The sequence below is a fragment of the Berghia stephanieae genome, chromosome 2 (genome assembly GCF_034508935.2).
Source record: "Berghia stephanieae isolate SIO BIC M18660-M18661 chromosome 2, UCSD_Bste_1.3, whole genome shotgun sequence".
NCBI classification, from domain to species: Eukaryota; Metazoa; Mollusca; class Gastropoda; order Nudibranchia; family Aeolidiidae; genus Berghia; species Berghia stephanieae.
Window position 1 is genome coordinate 129,764,613 of NC_088361.1, and position 22,737 is coordinate 129,787,349.

The 22,737-nt window shown below is 35.7% G+C and overlaps 1 protein-coding gene across 1 annotated transcript in view; it reads left to right on the plus strand.

Annotated features, from left to right (window-relative positions):
* The window catches only part of LOC144966624 (neuropeptide Y receptor type 2-like), a 38,043-nt gene that overhangs the window by 14 nt on the left and 15,292 nt on the right, over nucleotides 1–22,737 (plus strand). Inside the window, exons 1-2 of the mRNA XM_078903373.1 lie at nucleotides 1–205; nucleotides 21,635–22,469. The exon at nucleotides 1–205 is cut by the window's left edge and continues 14 nt beyond it. Coding sequence (XP_078759499.1) covers nucleotides 22,014–22,469 — 456 coding nt within the window. The 5' untranslated portion in view covers nucleotides 1–205; nucleotides 21,635–22,013. The remainder of the gene's footprint in view (nucleotides 206–21,634; nucleotides 22,470–22,737) is intronic.

Below are 22,737 nucleotides of genomic sequence, written 5' to 3' on the forward strand. Positions count from 1 at the left end.
GAGAGAGGGAGAAAGAGGGGGAGAGAGAGCTTATAAATCTTTATAAATAGAATGCTATTACATTCAGGACATCTCAGTATAATCTTCACATGATTAAGACTAGATCATGAGAATGATTTACTGTTTGTACAATGAGCGTTAAATTTATTGATATTGTTGCACTTTATGGACTTAAATATAGTAACAATGGGAAATAGTGAAATTGGTAAGTATCTTTTCAGAAATTGTTTGTTTATAGAAATTATAAAGTTTCAAAATTCAAACACTTTTTTTTATCTTCCATAATGCCATTTAATATTTTCAGGGTGGTATTTTTTTCTACTTCTATTAAATATTTGGGAAAAATTAGAGAAGACAATGATTATTACAATGATTTTTTCAACTGACGTCTGTGTGAGATTCATTTCGTTTTATATTCTTTAGAGAAAGTGTACTTTTATATTTTTAAAAAGAGTCCGCAATATTGGGGGGGGGGGGGTGAGAAAGGCTTATACGAACAGGCAAGCATTTAAATTATACTACTCTATTGTGGAAGTTAACAAAGATCGAGACGAATCTTTTGAGCCATCAATAATCAAAATCAGCCCGGTATTAAAGTCCGAAGGTGCGGTCAAATGAATTTGGCAATAGGGCGGCCATTTAACGATTCCCAGTGTTAAATGACCTATAATTACAGGTACCAGCATTATGCTCCAGCAGATTTTATAAATAATCATTTGAGTTCATGGATGATTAAATTAGCCTTAATGTTTTTTACAAAGGTTTGAAAATGTTCATTTATCGCGCTGTAAAAATAAGTTTTATAATATTTAGATTTGCCAGTATTTTTGTACTCATTTGCAAACTTTAACATAGATTGTGCGGAACAATATTGAACCCCAACCCTATTTTTAAAAAGAAAAGATTGAGAAAAGTTGTGACCGGTCTTGAATTGAAAATTTAATACGGACCTCGAAATTCACTTTGCCTCGGATGAATAACGCTCCAGTTTGAGATTATTGATTCTATGAGCTAAGCCAAAATACTCACAACATTCACCAGTCAATACACAAAACTTATGTGTCACCTTTAACATTTATAGAAGGATCGGTATTGACGTCACTCTGCTATAATTTGTTATTGTTTTTAGCCAGCCATTTTTTGAGTAGTTCTCACTAAATGGTAACAATCAGATTATAGACGCTGTGCGCTTGGATAAGAAAGTCAGAACACTGCCATCCGGAAATATAACGAACCAACACACACAACAATGTGTAACCTTTTTAATGTTTATAGTATGGTTAATACAGTTTAGTGAAAATTACTCTTAAACGTGGATGGCAAAAATAATAATAATAAAGATCATCATTCAGCCTATAATTAAATCTTATTTAAACTTCAAATTCAAACAAAAATAGGGAAATTCTTCTACCTTTTGATACTTAAAGTAAAGTTTATGTTTTAATTTATCTCGACAACCCTCAAATAGTAGAAAATCGGCTTAGAGAGTTTTTGGAAAACCAGCAATATCCTGAAAATAGAAAAATTTATGACAAATTAAGGACTTTCGTATCTATATAAATTGGCCGACCTAACGGATGCTAACGAGAACACTGTACTAAATCCTTCCCTAATTACTGGACGTTACTGGAGTGCTGACACATCAATGCCTCTCCCCCCATTCCCCCGCCAACTCACTAGAGGCAGGTTCCCATTCACAACCAAGTCAAAAAGGCTAACGTAGGGATGGAATCAATGTCGGGTCGAATTAATGAATGTCACGTGACCAACATCTCTCTTTGAATCATTTAAATATCGATTTTGAAATGCCAAATCACCACAGTGCAAAGCAATGCTGTAAGGTTGTTTTAGTATAGGGTGTCCAAAAAGCGATTCCCTGTTTAATAACATCGTTATCAGAAAAAGAGATAGATCAAAAATGCTTTAATCATGGAGCTATGAATACATAAATGCTGTACATGTTGTTTATCCTTATCTTTTACTAAAATGAGACTCAAGATGGTTTCCATGGCAACCTACAAACAAATTCAACCTATTTTTTGAATATAAATAACAATATGAAATTGAATGTAAGCTTAAATTTAATTACAAAAACAGATCAAATGAACGTTTCGGGTTTCCCCTTTATGAACAAAACAGGATAAATGAAACATTACAGATGAATGAGATAATGTGGTAGTGGCGTTGTCAAGATATTTTTGAGCTCATTTCATGTGTTTTGTAGCTTTTTGTTTGGTGGCTTGATTGATTCAATAATGGCTCTTCTGTTTCATGGTAAGCGTATCATAATCTGGTATGGGAGCTGACTAAACAATGTCTCTGATGTAGCCCCATATAAAAGTCATAGGAAGAAATACCCGGTGACCCAAGAGATCAGATATTTGAGTTCATTACTCCCAATCCATTGCCTAGAAACGTGTCATTTAAAAATTCACGAACGACCAATATCCAACTTGGAGGAACACTGTCTTACTGGAAATTTTATCCATGGCTGATATTTACGAAGATGGGATGCAGCATAAAATTCTAGCTAGCATATTTAAATAAACGTTTACATTTATCGTTCTGCGGTAAAGAACGATGCGCATGTCATAACTCTTGTGTATCTGCTATCACCAAACATTCACTTCACGTCTCAGAAAATTTAGAATAGATACCCGTGTCTATGTTTGTTTGAATTTTTTTAAAAATTCGCTTTCATGTACTCAGATGGTCTGTCAAACTGGGCCGTCAAAGATTGTTGAGTTACTTTTGGCAATTTCGTTTCAATTTATCACATTACAAAAAGTGATTTTTTCCAAATGTTGTGTTAAGGTCATGTTCATTTTGCTAACTTTGGTGAAGTAAGGAAATAAAATTGAGCTTTGATATAATGCAATATCCACGAACCGTGCTCAAAGCTCTTTACTAGGTATCCCTGGCCAACAGCAACACTTAACACGTAGGACGAGACACGACGCATGTTAGGCGATATTACAATTTTTCCGGACAGAGACAACGCTCTTAACGACCAGGTACTCATTTTACACCTGAGTACGGTGAGAGAATGTGAGTAATGAGCCTTTTCCAAGAACTCAACTATGCTCGAACCCAGGACCTTCCGATCCGAAAGCGGGTGTCATACCATTAGACCACATAGCCGCATCTTCCAGACTAGAGAAGAAAGAAGACGTATAATATGACCCACCGTCTCAAAACGGTATTATGTCGAGATGTATAATAAATAAAATAAATATAATAAAATTCCCTTTATTCATCCCATATGGGGAAATTTGTCTCTGGAATAACCCAGAGGTCAGCCGCAGTGCAACGCCGCAAATTGAGCTAGGTCGAGGTGGCTCTCTCCAAGCCATACAGCACAGCGGCGGGTGATCGAACCCCGTACCTTTCAGGTAAGAAGCAAAGACCGTACCGCTGATCTACGCTGTCCCTGCATAGGCTCACATAACATAAAATAACTTGGTAATATCATATATTATAGAGTGCGCCCTTCTGACCAGTAACTTACATTATACCCAATAGCAGTTTTCATTTATTTCTACACTCTGGAATTCTCTTACAGAAATTGAGAATATTTCTAAGTATAAATTTGCTTTTAAAAACGACTTTTTCACAATTGATTTTACACCATGCCGGTCAGTAGATACAGTTCACTCCGGACAATCGCAACTCGGTTAATCGCAACTTTCGGTTAATCGCAACATTTCCCAAGAAACAGAATTAATTCTATATAAAAGTCACTGGTTAATCGCAACAAATTTTCGGCCTCAACAAGTGGTAAATTCAAGAAATCAATCAAACAAAATTTCATGATTAAATTTCATCGTGAAAGAAATCGTGACAGGTTGAAAAATCAAGAGTGAGCGGGATTTAATGCTATATTAGTGTGTCACCACTCTATCATAGACAAAAGAGGGTGGGGCTTTGCAGTATGGATTCGTGATGTCATCTGTGGCCATTAAATAGGAGGCAAAGGGCCTGGGAATAGTTTTTACAACAGGTAGACAATGACTTGTAAAGAGATATCATGTGTTTTGGGATTGACAACTGTGGTTTTTGACCAATGAGTTTGATGAGAGCTTAAAGTCTCTCATCACGGCTAATCTCTTTGACTCTTAAAACTGTTGAGAACAAAAGAGTGAAATTTAATCAAATCTGAATAAGATGTCGACTTGATCAAAACTGCTTTTGCTTGAAAAAAATATATTCAGGGCTGCCATATGTTTTTCTTTCAATCTTATTGCTCAGTTTGTGGTGGACTAAGAACAATGTTTACAATAACTGGTTTGAGTTTGAGTCTACCATATGTGTAAAAAGTTGCGATAGCGGACTGGAAACTCAATTTTAGTTAATTGCAACTTCGGATAATCGCAACATTTTCGCTGATCCCAAGGTGTTGCGATTATCCGGAGTGGACTGTACTATTATTTAAGCAATAGGTATTTTGTTTCCACGTTTACTTTTGACTCCCTTATTCCTGTATTCCTAACGTGATTCATTGTCTGAAAAGCGCTTTGAGATGTTTGGTACATGGAATGGGCTCAACAATTATCATTTATTATTTATGAATAAAGAGTAGATCAATCTACACATATTTAGAAACAAAAATGATATTAATAATGATATCTATAATGGGTAAATAGAAAAAAGGTCTTGGACCATGTTGAAAATATCAATGTTAAGTCATAATTCAAATCTACTCGCATTTGAATTATAGAAGTTCGAGGACGAGTTATTATTTGAAATGATTTTTAATTTTACGTCCCTTGTTTGACACGGTATCAAGAATTACTATGATAATTTATTTCTGGTCAATGTGGTCAGGATGCATATGTAACATCTGGTTACAAAGTCAAGCATTTTTTGATGATCAATCACCAGATGGGTGGCAATAATGTAACATTTGCATTCTGGTAGTCTTGGCTAAATCACATTCTTCACACTCGACTAAAGTGTGAATAAATTCCTGTCCGACGCAGTGGCGATTGGTGTTAAAGTACAAAATCACGTCTGTAGGCTAAAATGAGAGGAAAATGTACGTATAACCTGAAAGGGGAGTAATTGAAGCACTATGAAGGGCACGGACCGACCTTAATGAAATCGTGAAAATGCTCTCTCTCTCTCTCTCTCTCTCTCTCTCTCTCTCTCTCTCTCTTCCCCCCCCCCCCTCTCTCTCTCTCTCTCTCTCTCTCTCTCTCTCTCTCTCTCTCTCTTCGGTTTCTTTCTCTTTCTCACTTACAAAAAGCGGAGATGGTTCGTTCAAAGTTTGTCTCTCACATCTAACAATAAAGTCAATCATTTTCTAAAATACTTCCGCAATGGTATTGGCAGCAAAATTACCCCTTCTTCTAAGTCACGGGCTCAAGATTTTTGACACGTTGGAGGTTAACACATTCTTTTACGTTAAAAAGTAAAAGTTTTCTGGTTAAAAATTGGGGGGAAAGCTGCTATGTCATCTAGGGACAATACAACCCCACAGTGTTACGACATTGATTGGACCAGTTGGTTTTGAGAGACATTGAACTAGTATGATCCGATAAACGTTCCTAATTATGAGTTAATTTTGCCTTGTGACTTGCTGAGACCCGATTAAATGTTTAACACAAAAATATAACGACAAGCAAAATCTTATTATCGGAATCTCACCATGATATCACACTGTTTACTTTTTGGCGTTAAGTATAGAATGAATGACTCTGACATCACCCAGCTCTTAGTGCTTGCATTTAGATATCCATGGAGGTGATTAGTTCTCACTAAATTATATATAATATTGTTTAAATATTTAGGGTTTAACATCATTTTGTAAGTTGTTACGATTGCTTTGGTGTGCAGAACTGGTGAGCATTTTACTTATCGTTATTGAGCATCATAAGAAAAAAGCGAATAAAAAAACAAATTGGCGAGGGGGTTAACGTTTTAGATAAAGCATTAGACTTAGTGATCTTATTCTGTTGTCCGCATTGGCAAGATCTTAGTTTTAACATGTGGCAGCCATACCTTTCACTGTATTATAATTAGTGTCACAAAGATCTGCTAATTCCTTCGACTAACTTAGAGGACCCTTGGTACGCGAACGAATGGGCTGAAGCTCTAGGATTCTGGATTCATTATTTATTGGACATGAGATTATCACCGCCGATGTCTGGTTGTTGGCATAGCCAAAGCAATGACTGCTGCAATGAAAAGCGTTATTACCTTCATTTCCTGTTTAGGACGCCCCCATTAGAATATAAGACTATCAATTGGTGTTTCCAGCTTTTATTAAAGGTGTTAAAGATATTTTTTCTGAGAAAATTAATAATGTAATAAATAATATGAACGCGGCGCAAAGGTCGTTTTCATAAGACGGGATGTTCATACATTATAAAAATATGTTGTCCGGAGCTTTATTCCGATTAAAAACAATAGGCGGTCACAAAAAAATGAGACACTTTTGTTGCTTGATAGCAACAAAAGTTCTCCATAGATTTTAGTGTTTTTAATTTGAAAGAGTAATAGAACAATATGTAATATCTGCGCATGCAGAAGTTCATAATAAACTCACTTTTCTGAATTAATAATTGATGGAGAAAAAAAACAAAACAGGTGGTGAAATTTAAAGAAGAAAACGACCCAAAAATAAAATATCGGTAGAATGTCTTTTTTTTGCGTAGAAAATGACGTTGTTTATGATAACAATAAAAGGGGCATTCATTCAAATCTTTGTCAAGTCTTTATCATAAAGAAAATATGTTCTCTAGGGAGATTATTGTGTCTGATGGTGTTTTTTTGCAAGAGAAGTCGAAAATTAATTTCATTGAAACACAGACAGTTAAAGGATAATGCTCATTCTTTCATCCATTTTAAAAAGAATATGGCAAACTTCTGCCAGACGTTGGGGTTTTAAACCCATTAAAGAATCCATTACTACAAAAGGATGGAGCAATCTCACATACCATTGAACATGCCCAACGTTTTTTTTTAAAATATCGAACATCATTGATTTTATCACAAAAGAACACACACATACACACACGCACGCACGCACACACACACACACACACACACACCCCACACACAATATATATATATATATATATATATATATATATATATATACTGATTCTTTGGGAGTTTTTTTTTCTTCTTGAATTTTTCTTTTTGCTTTATCTGACACTGTTTTTCATACACACTTTTCAGATCTTTTAAAACTTACACAAGTGCTTGCTCCAACCTATTTCACTTAAATAGGAACTATATTTCTTGATCAAAGAAGATACGAGCTGCTGACTTTGGGGCTTGAGATTGGGATCACAGATTGTGAATATATAAATACCCTATATTCGTCCCCAAGAGAGAATTTATCTATACAGTCTTTTCCAAGGGAGACTGAAATAAACTAGGGGTAAGCCGTAGTGGAGCGCCTCGAAATGAGATTTATTAGTGGGATGATTTGTTCAAGGCCACACAGCGCGGCAGGGAATGGATCTTGATACCTTATTGGTACGAGGCCAAGAGCACACCGCTGCTCGCCCCTATACATTATCCACTTGGCCAACTCACCCCCCCCCCTCCCCGCCACCCTTACAATATGTGTTTTTATGTAAAGAGCAGTTTTCACTAGATCTACTCAAAGTGTTTTACTGGGGATCATAAACCACCGATAATAATCAGCTTGAAGAATAATATTCCAGAAAGGGAGTTTCATTGTACTTTTTTTTACGAGGAGGGTGTTTTTTGTTTGTTTTGCAGGCCAGATCTCCATTCATCACCACAGCATGTTCAGAAAATTATAGGTAAAAGCCTTTTCCAAGGACTCAACTTTGTGTCACTCACATAGGGACTCGAACCTGGTGTCTACAAGTCACAAGATATAATAGTCTCTAGACTTGAAATCCGCAAAAGTGACTGAAAATAGTTCTACTTAATCGTGTCTCACTGAAACAGTGGTTTTCATTCTTCTTTGATTTACTATTTTAAAGATGGGATGTGAAAATGACAAAGATAAGATATACTTTATTAATCCTTGTATGGACATAATAAGTCTGTATCACAACACAATTCGGCATATAAAAGAAATATCAATGTAAAGAAATTTAATAAACATTTGCAAAGAATATTAAAATTCTTAAAAAGTTGGCATTTTCCCTCAGCTCAAAGTTTTGCTGAAGATGACACAAAAAATGGAGGGCAGCTGTAAAGCATATGTTATGAGTATTGATACATCAAGAAGCTATCCGATCCGCACGCTTTGTGTGGTTTTAGCTGTTTGAATATTGTTTTTCTACCTCTCCTTTTGTGGTGACAAGTGGTTGGTACTCTCTTTCTGAAGAAAGATTTTCAGTCGGTTGCTTAATTTCTTCACCGCAGTCAGAACAGTCGAAACGTGCGAACTTACTTAGGCCGCCCCTTGGCGCGCCCAACATGAGCCACAAGTCATGTCCACAAGTCTTCGCCATTTGGTCCTGTCCTCCATTAGCGTACGCAGCCCGCGGGTGTTGTCCATTCCTGTGTCATCTGCAGACAGTCAATGTAGGTTTTATTCTGCCTGCCTCTGCTTCTGGTTCGCTCAGGTGGTTCCCATAGCACAAGACTGCTTGCAAACGTGCATAGAACTAGTTAATTTGGTAGAGAAAGTAGACGTAAAATAAGAAGGACTTGGAAGAGTGTGAATAACAGCGACGTAGACCTATTTGATGAGAACAATAGGGTATGGAGATGTGGCAAATAAAAACAGAGAATAAAAAGTCACGGGTCAGTGCCAAACCCAGGATCCAATTAACACGACACCCTCCGCCTGGCTTAGAGAGAGAGAGAGAGAGAGAGAGAGAGAGAGAGAGAGAGAGAGAGAGAGAGATGGAAAGATAGAGAGAGAGAAAGAGAGATAGATAGAGAGAGAGATAGATAGATAGAGAGAGAGAGAGAGAGAGAGAGAGAGAGAGAGAGAGAGAGAGGAAACAGCGAGCGGTCACACTGCCGACTGACTTATTTGCAGGTTGGAAAACTCAAATTGTTGTGGGCTCATTATTGTAATTGAAATACTCTCAAACCAAAACAAAATAGTGTCCATGGCAACAATTTTAAATCAAGGCTATAATTACATTCGGATATCAGACCTGCTATTATCGGCACCTCGGTTAACAGAGTTTGGCTTTTAGCGTAAAACGGTCTATTCTTTTTTTTTTTTTTTTTTTAACAAAATCGATATGGAGGCTACACTGCGTGGCATTTTCCCCTCTGAGCGGTATTTCAGTGCTAGGTCAACCTGACCCCATTAGTGGGGTCAGCCCATGGGTGTAACAGGTAGCGGTCAGGGGGAATCTGTGATGCCGCTGATGGTAATTAATTGTTGCAATATTTCATGGTATTGCTCAGTTGCTAACATGAATATGAAAATTGTTCCCTCACCACAATCAAAGCAAAGGTTTCTTTCATCATATGCCATGGTTGATAATAATGTTTCCTCTTAAGACTGCTCATAAGAGAGGTGTCAATTTAGTGGTTTTTGAGCTATCAATGAAATTAATTTGTTGTAATTTGCATATTAATAATTTAATTCCCAGCGGCAGAAAATGATTAAACAAGCATCATTTTAAAGTAAAAATGATGATCTTGACACATGCCAAGTTTTGTTGTCCGGGCAGTAAAACCTTAAAAGATATGAATTTTTTAGTGTAAATTTCATATTTGGCATGACTTGGTGAGATCCTTATTTTCTCTCCCATAGTATTCCATGCCATGAATTATGTCCAAATATCAGTTTAGGAATAAAATATAAACCATTAGACGAAAATAATACTAATATTATTTTTTAAGCATTTAACTGATTTAAATATTATGAGTTTTGGGCACATTTGAAAGCCAACTTTTTAATGGCTTTATAACTTTTTTCTATACTTAAATCCCTTACGTTTCAAGTCAAATTTTTTTTATGACTGTTAGGCATTATAGTTTGAAGATGTATACGGTACTGCTTTTGTGTGGTTGTCTCAGGAAATGCCGACTTTATAGTGTCATATAGGTGTCAATGTTTAGGGTATTCTTGCATGTTGAATAAGTAATATAATGTAAGGTCAAGTTCTCCTTTTGTGCATAAGTGAATGTGTTAACTTTTTATAGACTGCGGCGTCCAGATATATATGGCAGTGATTTCCCAAAAATTAAATAAATGATCTTGCTGTGGTATGCCTGTGGTGTTGTACTGATTTGACTCTGATTGTTATTCAGTTGTTTTATCTCTAAATTTGACTGACTGGAGTTCAATGGTATATCAGATGACTTTATAAGACAATGACTAAATGTATATTCTTGAAGGAAAGGAGATGATTCTATATAACCTGTATCGACAGTGTGTTCGTTTTGAATGTAGTTGGTCAATAAGGAGAAAGAGGTTACTACTTGGAATAAACTATATGCCCTCATAATTTTGAATCCTCTTTGTCCACATACTATCACCGTCTGTTTGAGCAAATCATTTAATTTAACAGTACCAGTGGTTAGTGTTAGTTGTAATTGATGATTGTTACTGCAATATTTGTAGTATGTCCAGTAACCTTGTTGGGTAATTGATTTTTTTCTTGTAAAGAAGTCATACTTTATAGGCAGATTGATAGTAAATTGAGATATTGAAATCATACACAATATTGTTTTTTTGTCTTTACTGGTCAATAAAATATTATCTTTATGAGTTATTTTACCACATAACGACATAAATCATACCAGTTTACTGTTATGATCAACACAACTGTTTGAGAGGAACGGAATTGGTAAAAACAATATACAGAACTTACTAAACCATGAATAAATCAAGAAAATCAACTGCCAATATGATAATATTGCACAGGAACATAGATGCATATATGTACTTTTGATATTTATTAAAAGTCTTGAGATACTGCCGCTGAGTTTTGAATAACAAATTTTTTATTTAAGTGCACCATAATTTACAAGCACTTAAAATTAGATCAACAATTTGTGATATTCAAAGAAAACTATTAACCACAAGAATGTCAAATTTTCACTGATGTTTAGAAAGACAACTGATTTTTCAAATCAAAATAATGAAGTGAAAGAGTCTGTTATTGTTTTCCCGCTATACCGACATATTATAAGACCATAAATATCCATAATTGCCCCCATTGGACACGGCACTGCCTGATACCAGTTGAACTCCAATGACCTCATGCAGGTAGCGAGCAGGAAGGGTTATTGGTCCCTTGGGAGTTTCAACTGAAATAGCGCTGATTCCACGCAGTGGCTAGCGCTTCTTTTATAGAGATTTCCACTGGGGATAAATTCCTGTTACATATACCATCGTTTTGTATTTTACCAACCATTCCATTGGTCAGTAGCTACAAATAAGTAGTCGTCGCTCACTGGGGTCTTCAATACAAAGCAAATTAAAAACCAAGTTCTCGTAGTATAAGGTCAACCATCACGGACATTCACCCCATGGTAACAATATAGATCGATGGGGCGGATTTACTTTTCGGTGTTTTTATTTGCCGTTTGTTACAGTATTCGTAAGGTTTTCATATTTCTTTTTATAGTACCAATCTATCGACAGATAAAAAATAATTTAAAGATCAAACCTAAAATTTAGAAGTATTCCTTCAAAGCCAATGCGCTCATAACTCATTATTAAGATATTTACCACGATATTGTAGTCAATATCGATGTTTAAGGCATGTATGACCATCATCAGACTGTGTATAGTAGAAGTTGTATATATATATATATATATATATATATATATATATATATATATATATATATATATATATATATATAGCATGGCAGTTTTTTGCATCGCTGTTGGACGCAACGCGGCCGCAAAATATCACTGATTTGCATTCCGGCCGCAAAATCTGCAATTATTTTTGCTAAATCTGCAATTTGTTTTGCAAATTTTTGCAAATTTTCGAGATTTTGCTAAGAAAAAATAAAATAATAATAATTTTTAAAGGGGAAAAAAAACATAATAATTTTTTTTTTAAAAGGCAAAAAAAAAAAACCCCAAAAAACAAACAAACCGCACACCCAAAATAACAGACGAATCTTTTTTTAATTTTAATTTGATAGCTCGTGTAGAACAAAAGAACGTGAAAGATAATTAATCAAGAGAAGTTTCTTTTTACTAGATCCCATTTTCTTCTTTTTTACTGGCGCAGATATGACCTTACATTTATTGCAAGCGCTGTGAAACCCTTAAAAACAAACAACTACCTTTCTCTTTCATGAACTAATTATGGGTTTTTAGGAGAATTAACCGCAAATTTTTGCATTTTTTTTTCAAATGTTGCTGTTTTTAGCTTGCAAAATTTTGTCTGGTGTAGAGAGGGGCCTGATAGATATTCGTCAGATTTGAACCGGAAACGTTGCTTCACAGATGGACTTAATGCGCTCCCAAATCTATACTAAAGAAAGTCAACTGTATGAGAGACGTACAAAGCTGCAGAAATCAACTCATTTGATAAAGTCATAATATGATAAAACTCTATTCAATGGCAGCAAGTGCTCTGTAGGTGACAACGTATAATAAATGCATTAAACCCAGATATGGGGGCCCGTTAGCTCAGTTCTTAGAGCACTCGCCCTCCAAGCCAAGGGACCGATTTTGATCCCAGTGACATTGATAATTTACCACTGTCCATTCACTCGTGATAGGAAATATGAGAATGTTAGATATGGTGTAAAATACTTTGCAATAGACTAGTATCCTATCTAAATGGTAGCAAGCAATTGCTGTTGGCTAACGAAACTGGAATAAACTTCACTCTATTAGCCTCATAGTAACCAGAATGGAAATAGCATAGGAGTGCAAGAAGACGAAAAGGAATACAATTTTGAGGTGATGAGAATCTGACAAGAGACGGGCTGTAAGGCCTCATCTACCTCAATGTTATGTTTAGATTCGTCTAGTTGGCTCAACACTTCATGAGACGCTTAACTTTTATAAACGATAGGAAGAAGAAGAAGAAGGAGAAGAAGAAGAAGAAGATGAAGAAGTAGTAGTAGTAGTAGTAGTAGTAGTAGTAGTAGTAGTAGTAGTAGTAGTAGTAGTAGTAGTAGTAGTAGTAGTAGTAGTAGTAGTAGTAGTTGTTGTTGTTGTTGTTGTTGTAGTTGAAGAACGAGACGAAGAAGAAGAAGAAGAAGAAGAAGAAGAAGAAGAAGAAGAAGAAGAAGAAGAAGAAGAAGAAGAAGGTGGAGGAGGAGGGGGAGGAGGAGGAGGATGAGGAGGAGGAGGAGGAGGAGGAGGAGGAGGAGGAGGAGGAGGAGGAGGAGGAGGAAAAGGAAAATTATGGGGTTTTTTTTAAATTGGTCAATTTATTCTTTAAATATCGATGAATTAAGATTTATCTAAAAGAGATTTAAACTTTTTTGACTGGTTGAAAGTAATCTTGAGCCATCAATGTAGCACGTAAAATAAATCTGACCAAAATTATAACGGCGTTCTTTTAGTGCAGGGCAGTAATTATTAATCAGAAATTAGAACACCACTAAATAAGAGCTGTTTGCCTTTTTGGCAACTGTCAACATTGATTGTTGCCTCGTGCCAACGCGATCTGATATCATTCCGGAAATGGCTAGCTATTTCTGGCCAATCTCAAACATCCTATTTATTCATTGTGGTTGCGGGTGTCCGATGGATTGAGAGAAAACGTTTATTCTATTAACGTACACGAACTGGGCCATATTTGTTATCTGGTTAATTTATTCTTGATATCATCCCCCTTCCAAAAAAGCCCATTGAGCTGCAATCATTATCTATTATGGATTTTAATCCTATTTATTGTAGAGTTGATATGATCTGAATGAGGGAGGGGCTCTGAAAAGCTGAATTAGTAACGAATTTTTCCTATTTTGCCCCAACTCTCTAGTCAGTAATCAATGAGTATCTGTGACTGCTAGACCTGGAGGAAAGTACTTTGGCGTTCGTTCAATGTATGGTAGTAATAGTGAACAGACGTCGTGACGTCATACCTTTTTTTTTTTGCTGCTTCTTTTCCGATTCCAAAATTTTTGAAGGTGTATGTAATCAGTCCTTCGGAGGACTAATAATGGCACTCAGGTGTAAAATGAGTACATGGCCGTTAACTGTGTTATCTCTGTCGGGCAAAAAGTGTAATGTCGCCTAACAGGCGTCATGTCTCATCTTACATGCTAAGTGTTGCTGTTGGCTAGGACGCCTTGAAAAGTGCATTGAGCACATGTAGTGGATGTTACGCTTTATGAAAGCTCATGTTTATTATTGTTTGTAGTTAATGCGCTCTCACTACCTACTCTTTTGCTTTTTCTGTGTCATCTTCAAATCAATAAGTTATCGCCCCTTTCCTCCTTCCCTAAAAAAAGTCACCAGTCACTCTTGACATTTTGTCTAAGACAATGAGATGAGAAAGGGTAATGACTTGTTTTCCTCCTGCCCTAACCAGATAGCAGATTCTCTAGACCTTTCCTAGCCCTTTTACATGTTGACAGTGGCTTAATTATCGGGGGATAAGAACTCGTAATAAACGATGCGGACACCCTGAGGCGACGGGCTAAGCCACGATAGAAAATTGCCTTAGTCTCCACCTCCTTAATAGTAGAGTTACCCATTTTTTTTTTGTCTATTTATGTTGGCTTGGGGCTTTTAAAATAATATAAAGAAATGCAGATTTGATTTTAAAAGATCATGCCTGTCAAAAAAGAGAAAGAAAAGAAAACAGAGGTTGACGCAGATCATAATATTTGAACATCATTTTCATATCAAGAAAGATCTAGGTATAGGTTTTCGGCCAACCTTCGTGGGTCTTGCAGGTCAACTTTTGAAGTACCCTGTATTTGTTCGAATCCATCCCAGGTGCAGTCGAGATTATTTTTTTCTGACAACCCCCCCCCCCCTGTCCACGCAGCACTGATTGGGTAGCTGGGTCTGTTAGATCAGCGGAAAGTACTTTGCAATGGACTGGAGTCCTATCCAAAGGGTTGCAGGCAAATTGCTATATTGGTTTCACGATATAGAAACCGGGATAAACTCCTTCTCCATGGGCCAAATGGTTCTGAAGGACTACTTTTAAAAAATACATTTGCCTTGATCTTGCTTTGATAAAGATATTTTATTTGTCCTGGTGATAACCCAGCTGGGACCCTTTGCCTAGAGAATAAATTGCAAATTTCTCTTGGTCGTCTTTCCCACTGGACCGAAGGTTGTACTGTGCATGCTAGTGGTCTTGCAGACACGTTTTTGATCAGAGGTTTATTGCTGTTTTACTCAATATTCTTACGTTTTCTCAAGAATTTTTTTTCCAAAAATGTTATTCGCTGTGATCTTTCCCCGTCCTTTTTACCCATTTGTTCCTGTAAAAAATTGTCGATTTATTTCATTGATGTTTTTTAATACGAATTTTTCATTTTATTGGATTATGAAATCGTTCAGTTATTTTACAATTACATTGTTTCTTTTCATAGCAACAATGTTCACCACAAGTGAACTTCGCAAACTGAATAACAACAAAATAGCACTGCCCAAAACAGTCAGTAAAGAACTTAACACAAAATGACATTAATAACAACACACAAACAATACGTAGTGAAATAAATTCAAGCTTAAAATCTATTTTTGTAAACTTAAAAGCATTGGAGATAAAATACAAACATTGGCAGCGACGATCGAAAGCAGAAATCGTAATCTCACACCTTCCTCTCTTCCGGTTCAAAACTCCTTGGAAGTGTGTAACACATCTTTAGAGGACTAACAATGAATAGGTTACATATGTAATCAGAAGGTGGCATAACAGATTCTTATAATTATGGGGCGTAAAAAGAGCGAGGATGGATGATCTTTGTTTTCGACCAGCACTTATTAAGAATAGAAAATAAGATGCCATCACTCTGAACCCAGAAAATCAGTTGCACAATGCATGTAAACAGTCCTCCGTTGGACTGATTTCACACCTCCAAGGAGATAAGAACCAGTATTTTGACATCACACTAATTGTACCATATTGACGAAATTCAATCCGACATGATAATTGGGACAAAAACTTGGTTGAAACCAGAAGTTTAAAAATCTGAACTTATCATCAGTGGCTACAATGTTTATTTAACGGCAGAACGACATCACAAAATACAAGTGATATAGTTTGCGTTAAAGAAAACCTGACTAGAGTGAACAAATAAAATATGTAAACAATGCCGAGAAAGAATCTATTCTTTTTGTAATATGTTGTTGGAAGACCATAATTTTAAATGTTAAATCTTTGCCAACTCACTCAGAATTACGGATTGATGCCAAAACAAAACAGATGGTGAGAAAAAAAAAAGAAAAGAAATCATTTAAAAAGCAAAAAGAGGATAAGTCCACAACCACCAGCAGAAAATATATAGAGGTGAAAACACAAAGAAACAGTGCAGAGAATCATCATATGAGGCATATGTCAATGAATTGATGGATGAAGGCATGAAAAGTTTTCAAATATTGGGGTTATACATGAAAAGTCAAAATACGGGAAAAAATGGAAATGCGATAGGGGAGTAATCACAACCAACCCGCAAGTTACAGCTTACATATTTAATCAAAAATTCTCGTCAGGTTTTTTTTTCAGATCCAAAGTCCTGTTAAAGGCAAACTGTCAGGTGCCAATTGGGCAGAGAAAATGAGGGGGAATAAAAGTAACAGAAATAGGAGTATCTGCACTAATACAAAATCTGAACGAGCATAAAGCGACTGAAACTGATCGAATTTTAGCAATATAAAAAAATAACGAAATAAAACAAACTACTGTCTATAAATTGCCATTCCTAGCCTCATTTGACCAAAGAGAATTACTACGGAATGGAAACACTGACGTCACACCTGTTTTGTTTTGTTTTTTTTATAAAGGAGACTAAAGTAAAGCTGCCAATTACCGGCCTGTGTCATTAACATCGATATCATAATATCATCGAGCATATCGGCAACAATATTATGAAGCACCTTAATGAACATAATATCTAGACAGATACATTGCAAATTTCTATCCTGTGAATCGCAATTCATCACAGCATGCATGACTTTGCAAACACAATTAATCGCAAAGACCTAAACATGTGACCTATTAGATTTCAGCTTCATAGGCATTTGACAAAGTCAATCTCCAAAGCCTACAATTTAAAAAAAGAACTTAAGCATTACAGCATATTTGGTAATCTTTATAGGTGGGTAGAGTATTTTCTCAATGACAGGACGCATGGTGGTCAACCGGATTTTAGACCCAATGCATGTATTATCAAGCAATCAATAAGGAAATGTATTGGCTCCGTTATTGTTCTTCATATACACCAATGGGATGACAGACAGGATATAAATAGAACCACGTCTTTTTGACGATTCTTTTTTTACTTAATAGATAAAGAAAGTCGCAACGAGAGGATGCCATCCTACAACTGACCTCATCTGCCTGGAAGAAGAGGAGAGAGATTGGATCATGTTGCCCTCCGTCTCAAAACGGTATTATGTCGGGATGAACTATGTGCAGGAAATTGAATTTATCACACCAAATATAAAACTTGGATTTAATTTCTTTTCTATATTTTGGAGAATAAATACAACCTCTTACATTTCCAAAGAGCTAAAGTCCGCTTTTCGTAAAATTTTAACTGTGAATTCACTTTTGCTAGTCTTATTAATCCTGACATTATCCTGTTTCGAAGCGGTTGACCACATAAGGAGTTCCGTCCTTTTAAAAATGCCAAGTGCTTAAAATAAATAATGAAAAATTAACATTTTACAGTGACTCCCAGATTTTTCAGGTGACGTTGAACGAAACAACATAAAAGTAGAATATCTTGATGTCACACATGTAAACTGAATTAGAGTAACGACATAACATTTGTACTATAACAATTTCAAAAGAAAAGAGAAATTATTTATTTTACAACACGAGTAACCAATGGATATACGAGTATTAATATGAAAACAGAAAACGACAATGACAGAGGGGATTTGAGTTAATACAACATAAGGAAGATCAAGATGTCGTCCGTGACAAACTGTATGGTGTTTTGTATTACAGCTATGCCCATGGCTGGATGAGTTACCGAGAACCATGTTGCTATAGTTAAAGAAATGTTCACACATCGCCATACCCAACTCGTGTGTCTGATAAATACTATGTGCAGCTGTATCGGATACCACAAGAGACAGTAGAAAATGGCGTTTTCATGTATCAAAAAGATGAAGTTCGGAATGTCGATCGACCGGACCGCCGTTTGATGAAAAGAAAACATTTAAAAAGCGCTCGTCCTTCAAATATTGATCGATTAAGGTTACCCTCACCTTGTCAAAAATCAATGAAAACTGGGGCTTTGGTGTAGCAATTGCTTGCTGAGCTTGACATAATACACTGATCTATGACAAAAGTACTTTCTGTCAGGTCTTATCTAGAGACGATTACCCAACACTACTTCCTGCATAGGATTGGAAAAGGAGGGGGGGGGGGAGGGTCAGAAAATATCTCAATTTCATACGCTGTATGAATATCACAAATACTCTGGGAAAAGTATTAACTTTCGTAATTACGATGACATTGATGGTTGTTGGAATTTTCAAGGAAATGATCAGTGGCAGAGATATATGACGAATATATTATTTATATTGTGTTTTGGTAAAACTAGGGACGGCCATCAATTTCCTTAAGACTTAGTTCGGAAATTGAAATAGAAGATTTAAAGAAGACATAGGGTCCCTGACCAACAGCAACACGTAACATGTAGAACGAGACATAAAGCCTGCTAGGCGCTATTACATTATTTTTCGACAGAGATAACGCTTATGACGATCAGGTACTCATTTTACACCTGAGTACGATGAGAGAATGTGAGTACTAAGCCTTTTACAAGGACTCAACTATGCGCCGAGCGAGGCTCGAACCCAGGGCCTTCCGATCCGAAAGCGAGTGCCATACCACTAGACCACATAGCCGCACAAGCAGGCAATAAGTTTCTCCTTATACATAAAGTCATCCAACATTCGATTGATTGCTTATGATTTCTCTAATCAAAATGATACCTTACAACCGAAGTGTCGCTTCCAACGTGTATCAATACATATTATAATAGAAAATTTAATAAGACGTGGGTTCTTGTTAGACACGTCTCCCTGTAAAACATGACACATCTGACAATATTTAATTTGAAATGCTTTCTTCTAAATTCCAGCTTTCAATCTGCGGAATAGAAATTCATATGGAATTTAATTAATTATTATTCTGATAATCATTTCATCTGTTTAACATGCAAGAGATGTTGAGAGTTGATTGAAACAAGTCATTGGAAAGAGGTTTGTCCGTTTTTTGTCTTTATGTCTGACAAGCTCAGAGATCAGTTGTAATAGAATTCTATCTATAAGATTGCATCCCCTTAAGGTTACATAACATGTTTTTGGTTTCTGCAATAGTTTGATGGAACCTATTTTTCATTTTGTCATGAATACTTTTCCTTCAAATGTCGATCGATTAAAATGAACTTCAATAGGGAAGAAAAGTCGTGACGTCACACCTACTTTTTTGGTTCCAAAATCCTTGGAAGTGCGTGTTTGTAACCAGTCCTTCGGAGGACTAATAACCTATAGGTTACCTATACTGAATCATAGGATGGCATAACTATTTAGTAGTAGGGTGTATGGATATAACGAAGATGACGTCACTCAAGCTTTTGTTATTATATTTTGCCATCCGATTTTGTGAGTAATTCTCACTAAGCTGTATTAACCAGACTGACTATAAAAGTTCATGATTACACAGTGTTTTGTGTGTTGGTCCGTTATACTTCCGGATAGCAATGTTATGAGCTTCTAAGCACAGCGCATACTATCTATAGGCAGATTCTACGGATTACGGGACATAAAAGAGCAATGATGGATGATCTTTATTGATGACCAGTATTTATTTAGAATAGAAAATGAGATGCCATCACTAAGAAGATCATTTGAAAAGATAAGTATTTAGTCCTCCGGAAGCGTGGTTTTACATTTCCAATGAGATATGAACCAGTTTTTTTACATCATACTTTGGTTCCATTTTTTTGTTTTTAAAAAAAGAAGTCTCGGGTTTGAGAACCTTTGACAAAACGAAAGTTATTTTGTCGGATGTTCGTTGGAGGACAGTATAGAGATATTGTGCATTCCTTTTACCTTTTACGAAAGTTGAAATATATCTATATCTGGGGCGGATATCTGCAGAAGAAATAGTTCTTGGAGTGATTATTTTAGCTTTTCCAACGTTTATAACTAATGATGTGGATTATACTAGAAACCTTTTTAACTGGTGTGGCAAGCAAGGTGCTAACAAATCGAACTCTCTTTTAAATGTGGTGAGCATTAACAGAATTTACAGCATTTGGTCCAGCCCTATTAAATGATGATGATGATGATGATGATGATGATGATGATGATGATGATGATGATGATGATGATGACGATTGTGGTAATGGTGGGGTGAGGATAATGATAATTATGATTATGCGAGTAATTATAAGAACGATGAGGATTTGTGATGATCATGGTCACCATCATCATCACCATCATCACCATCATATGATAGGTGTGGACCAAACGGAGAATCACATTACATTTAAGAGAATGCTTCATTACATGGTACCATATTATTATGGTGCTAATGAATAGTGAAAATAATCATGTTAATGATGACAATAGTAGCTATCATTAATGATGATGATGATAATAATAATAATAATAATAATAATAAAATAATAATAATAATAATAATAATAATAATATAATATAATATTAATAATAATAGAAATAGTAGTAGTAGTAGTAGTAGTAGTAGTAGTAGTATAGTAGTAGTAGTAGTAGTATAGTAGTAGTAGTAATAGTAATAATAATATAATAATAATAATAATAATAATAATAATAGTAGTAGTAGTAGTAGTAGTAGTAGTAGTAGTAGTAGTAGTAGTTGTAGTAGTAGTAGTAGTAGTAGTAGTAGTAGTAGTAGTAGTAGTAGTAGTAGTAGTAGTAATGATAATTATAATGATGATAATAATAGTAATGATAATAGTAATAACAATAGTAATAATACTGTTGATAATAATATTGATATTAATAGTAGTAATTAAAGAAATGATAATAATGATAATGATGGAAATAATAACACTTCTGGTCCAATGTCATGAAAAATGAGGACCTTTTACAGGACACATTTTCAGACACCAATAGGGACAGTAGTTGGAAGTGCTTGGTATTGGCTTCAGGATGCCAGCGAAATGCAATCCGAGAACAGCAATACGCTGGAATCTACCAAAAACAAACAAACAAACAATGGAGACTTATAGAAACCTGAAGATGAACTGCCTAGAGAGACGATGAAATCCAGGGAGCCCAGTCTTCAGACTGCAATCCATGAAGCGAATGGCCAAGAACATTGGCGTTCCCTTGTTTTGCCTCAAGCATTAGATGGCACAGAAATGAGTAACTGAATGAGCATAAGCCTGATCTTGTGGAACTGAATAAAACCATTTTATCAGCAAAAAAGGGAAAGGCAACTACAAGTTAATTTCAACTCATACATCTTTATGATGAAAGAAAATTGGTAACCATACTAAAAGAAATATTGTGATTTATTGTTATATGGAACACTCTTTTAATTTTTTTCTATTTTATACATTTCAGGTATGGAAAAGAATGATCAACGCAGTAACCTGGTCTCCACTTTTAATAAAACAGCTCAATGACGTTCTTTTAATATGGACTAAAGTTGACTCATCACTCAACAAAGCACATTTTTTCTCCATCTTGTTATTCTCTTCAACATTATTCTAGGAAGGAATACTATGTCATTGACATATTTATTTATTTAGTTGAACGTGATGTTGAGCAAAGTAAATTTTCAGGCCTGCTGTACAGTAATACATATTAGATCACTGGTACATAGAATATATGTATCGATTTAATGCAAGTTATTTTCTGAAAAAATAACGTTGTTTTACATAACCTGACAATATTTCCCCTAACTTCCTTTTTTAAGAAGGAGGGGGAAAACGCTCCGACGATGACGATGTCCAATAATATAACCACGGAACCTCTTGGGATTGAAAGATTTAATTCATCCCCAACGACTACCAGAGCTCTAACGTTTACGAATACTACCAATAACATCAACAACAATAACATCTTCACCAGAAGCCTTATCTACATGGCAAATGACTCCGTGACCACAAGCGGCATTGGCAGCAGTAGCAGTAGCATTAATATCGGTTTTAGCAGCGGTCGTAGTACTGTTGGTACTATTGGTCCTGGTATTGGTGAAGGACATTTGTCTGGTCACCAGCAAAACACGACATGTATCAGGACAGATCAAATGTTAGAAATCGTACAACAATACACCAACCAGATGTTTTGGTTCCCAGCTACTACCGTCATCATCTTAGTCATTTCTTACTGCCTCGTCGTCTTCCTTGGTGTGTTAGGGAATCTGATGACCATTATTGTTATAGCAAGGAGAAGGGTAGGTTATACATATCAATTGATGATGGCAACTGTTATATATTATTATTGAATAAATGAGATATCACTGTATGAAGAAGTATTGAGAGATATAGAGTAGGAGAGGCAGGGGAGAGAAGAGATGAAAGAATTCGGATCGATACATTTGAAAATAAAAGGAGTATAAGAAGATTGAGATGCATAGGTAGATAGATGGATAGATAGACAGATAGATAGATTATAGATAGACAGATATATAGACGGATAGATAGGTGTATATATATATATAT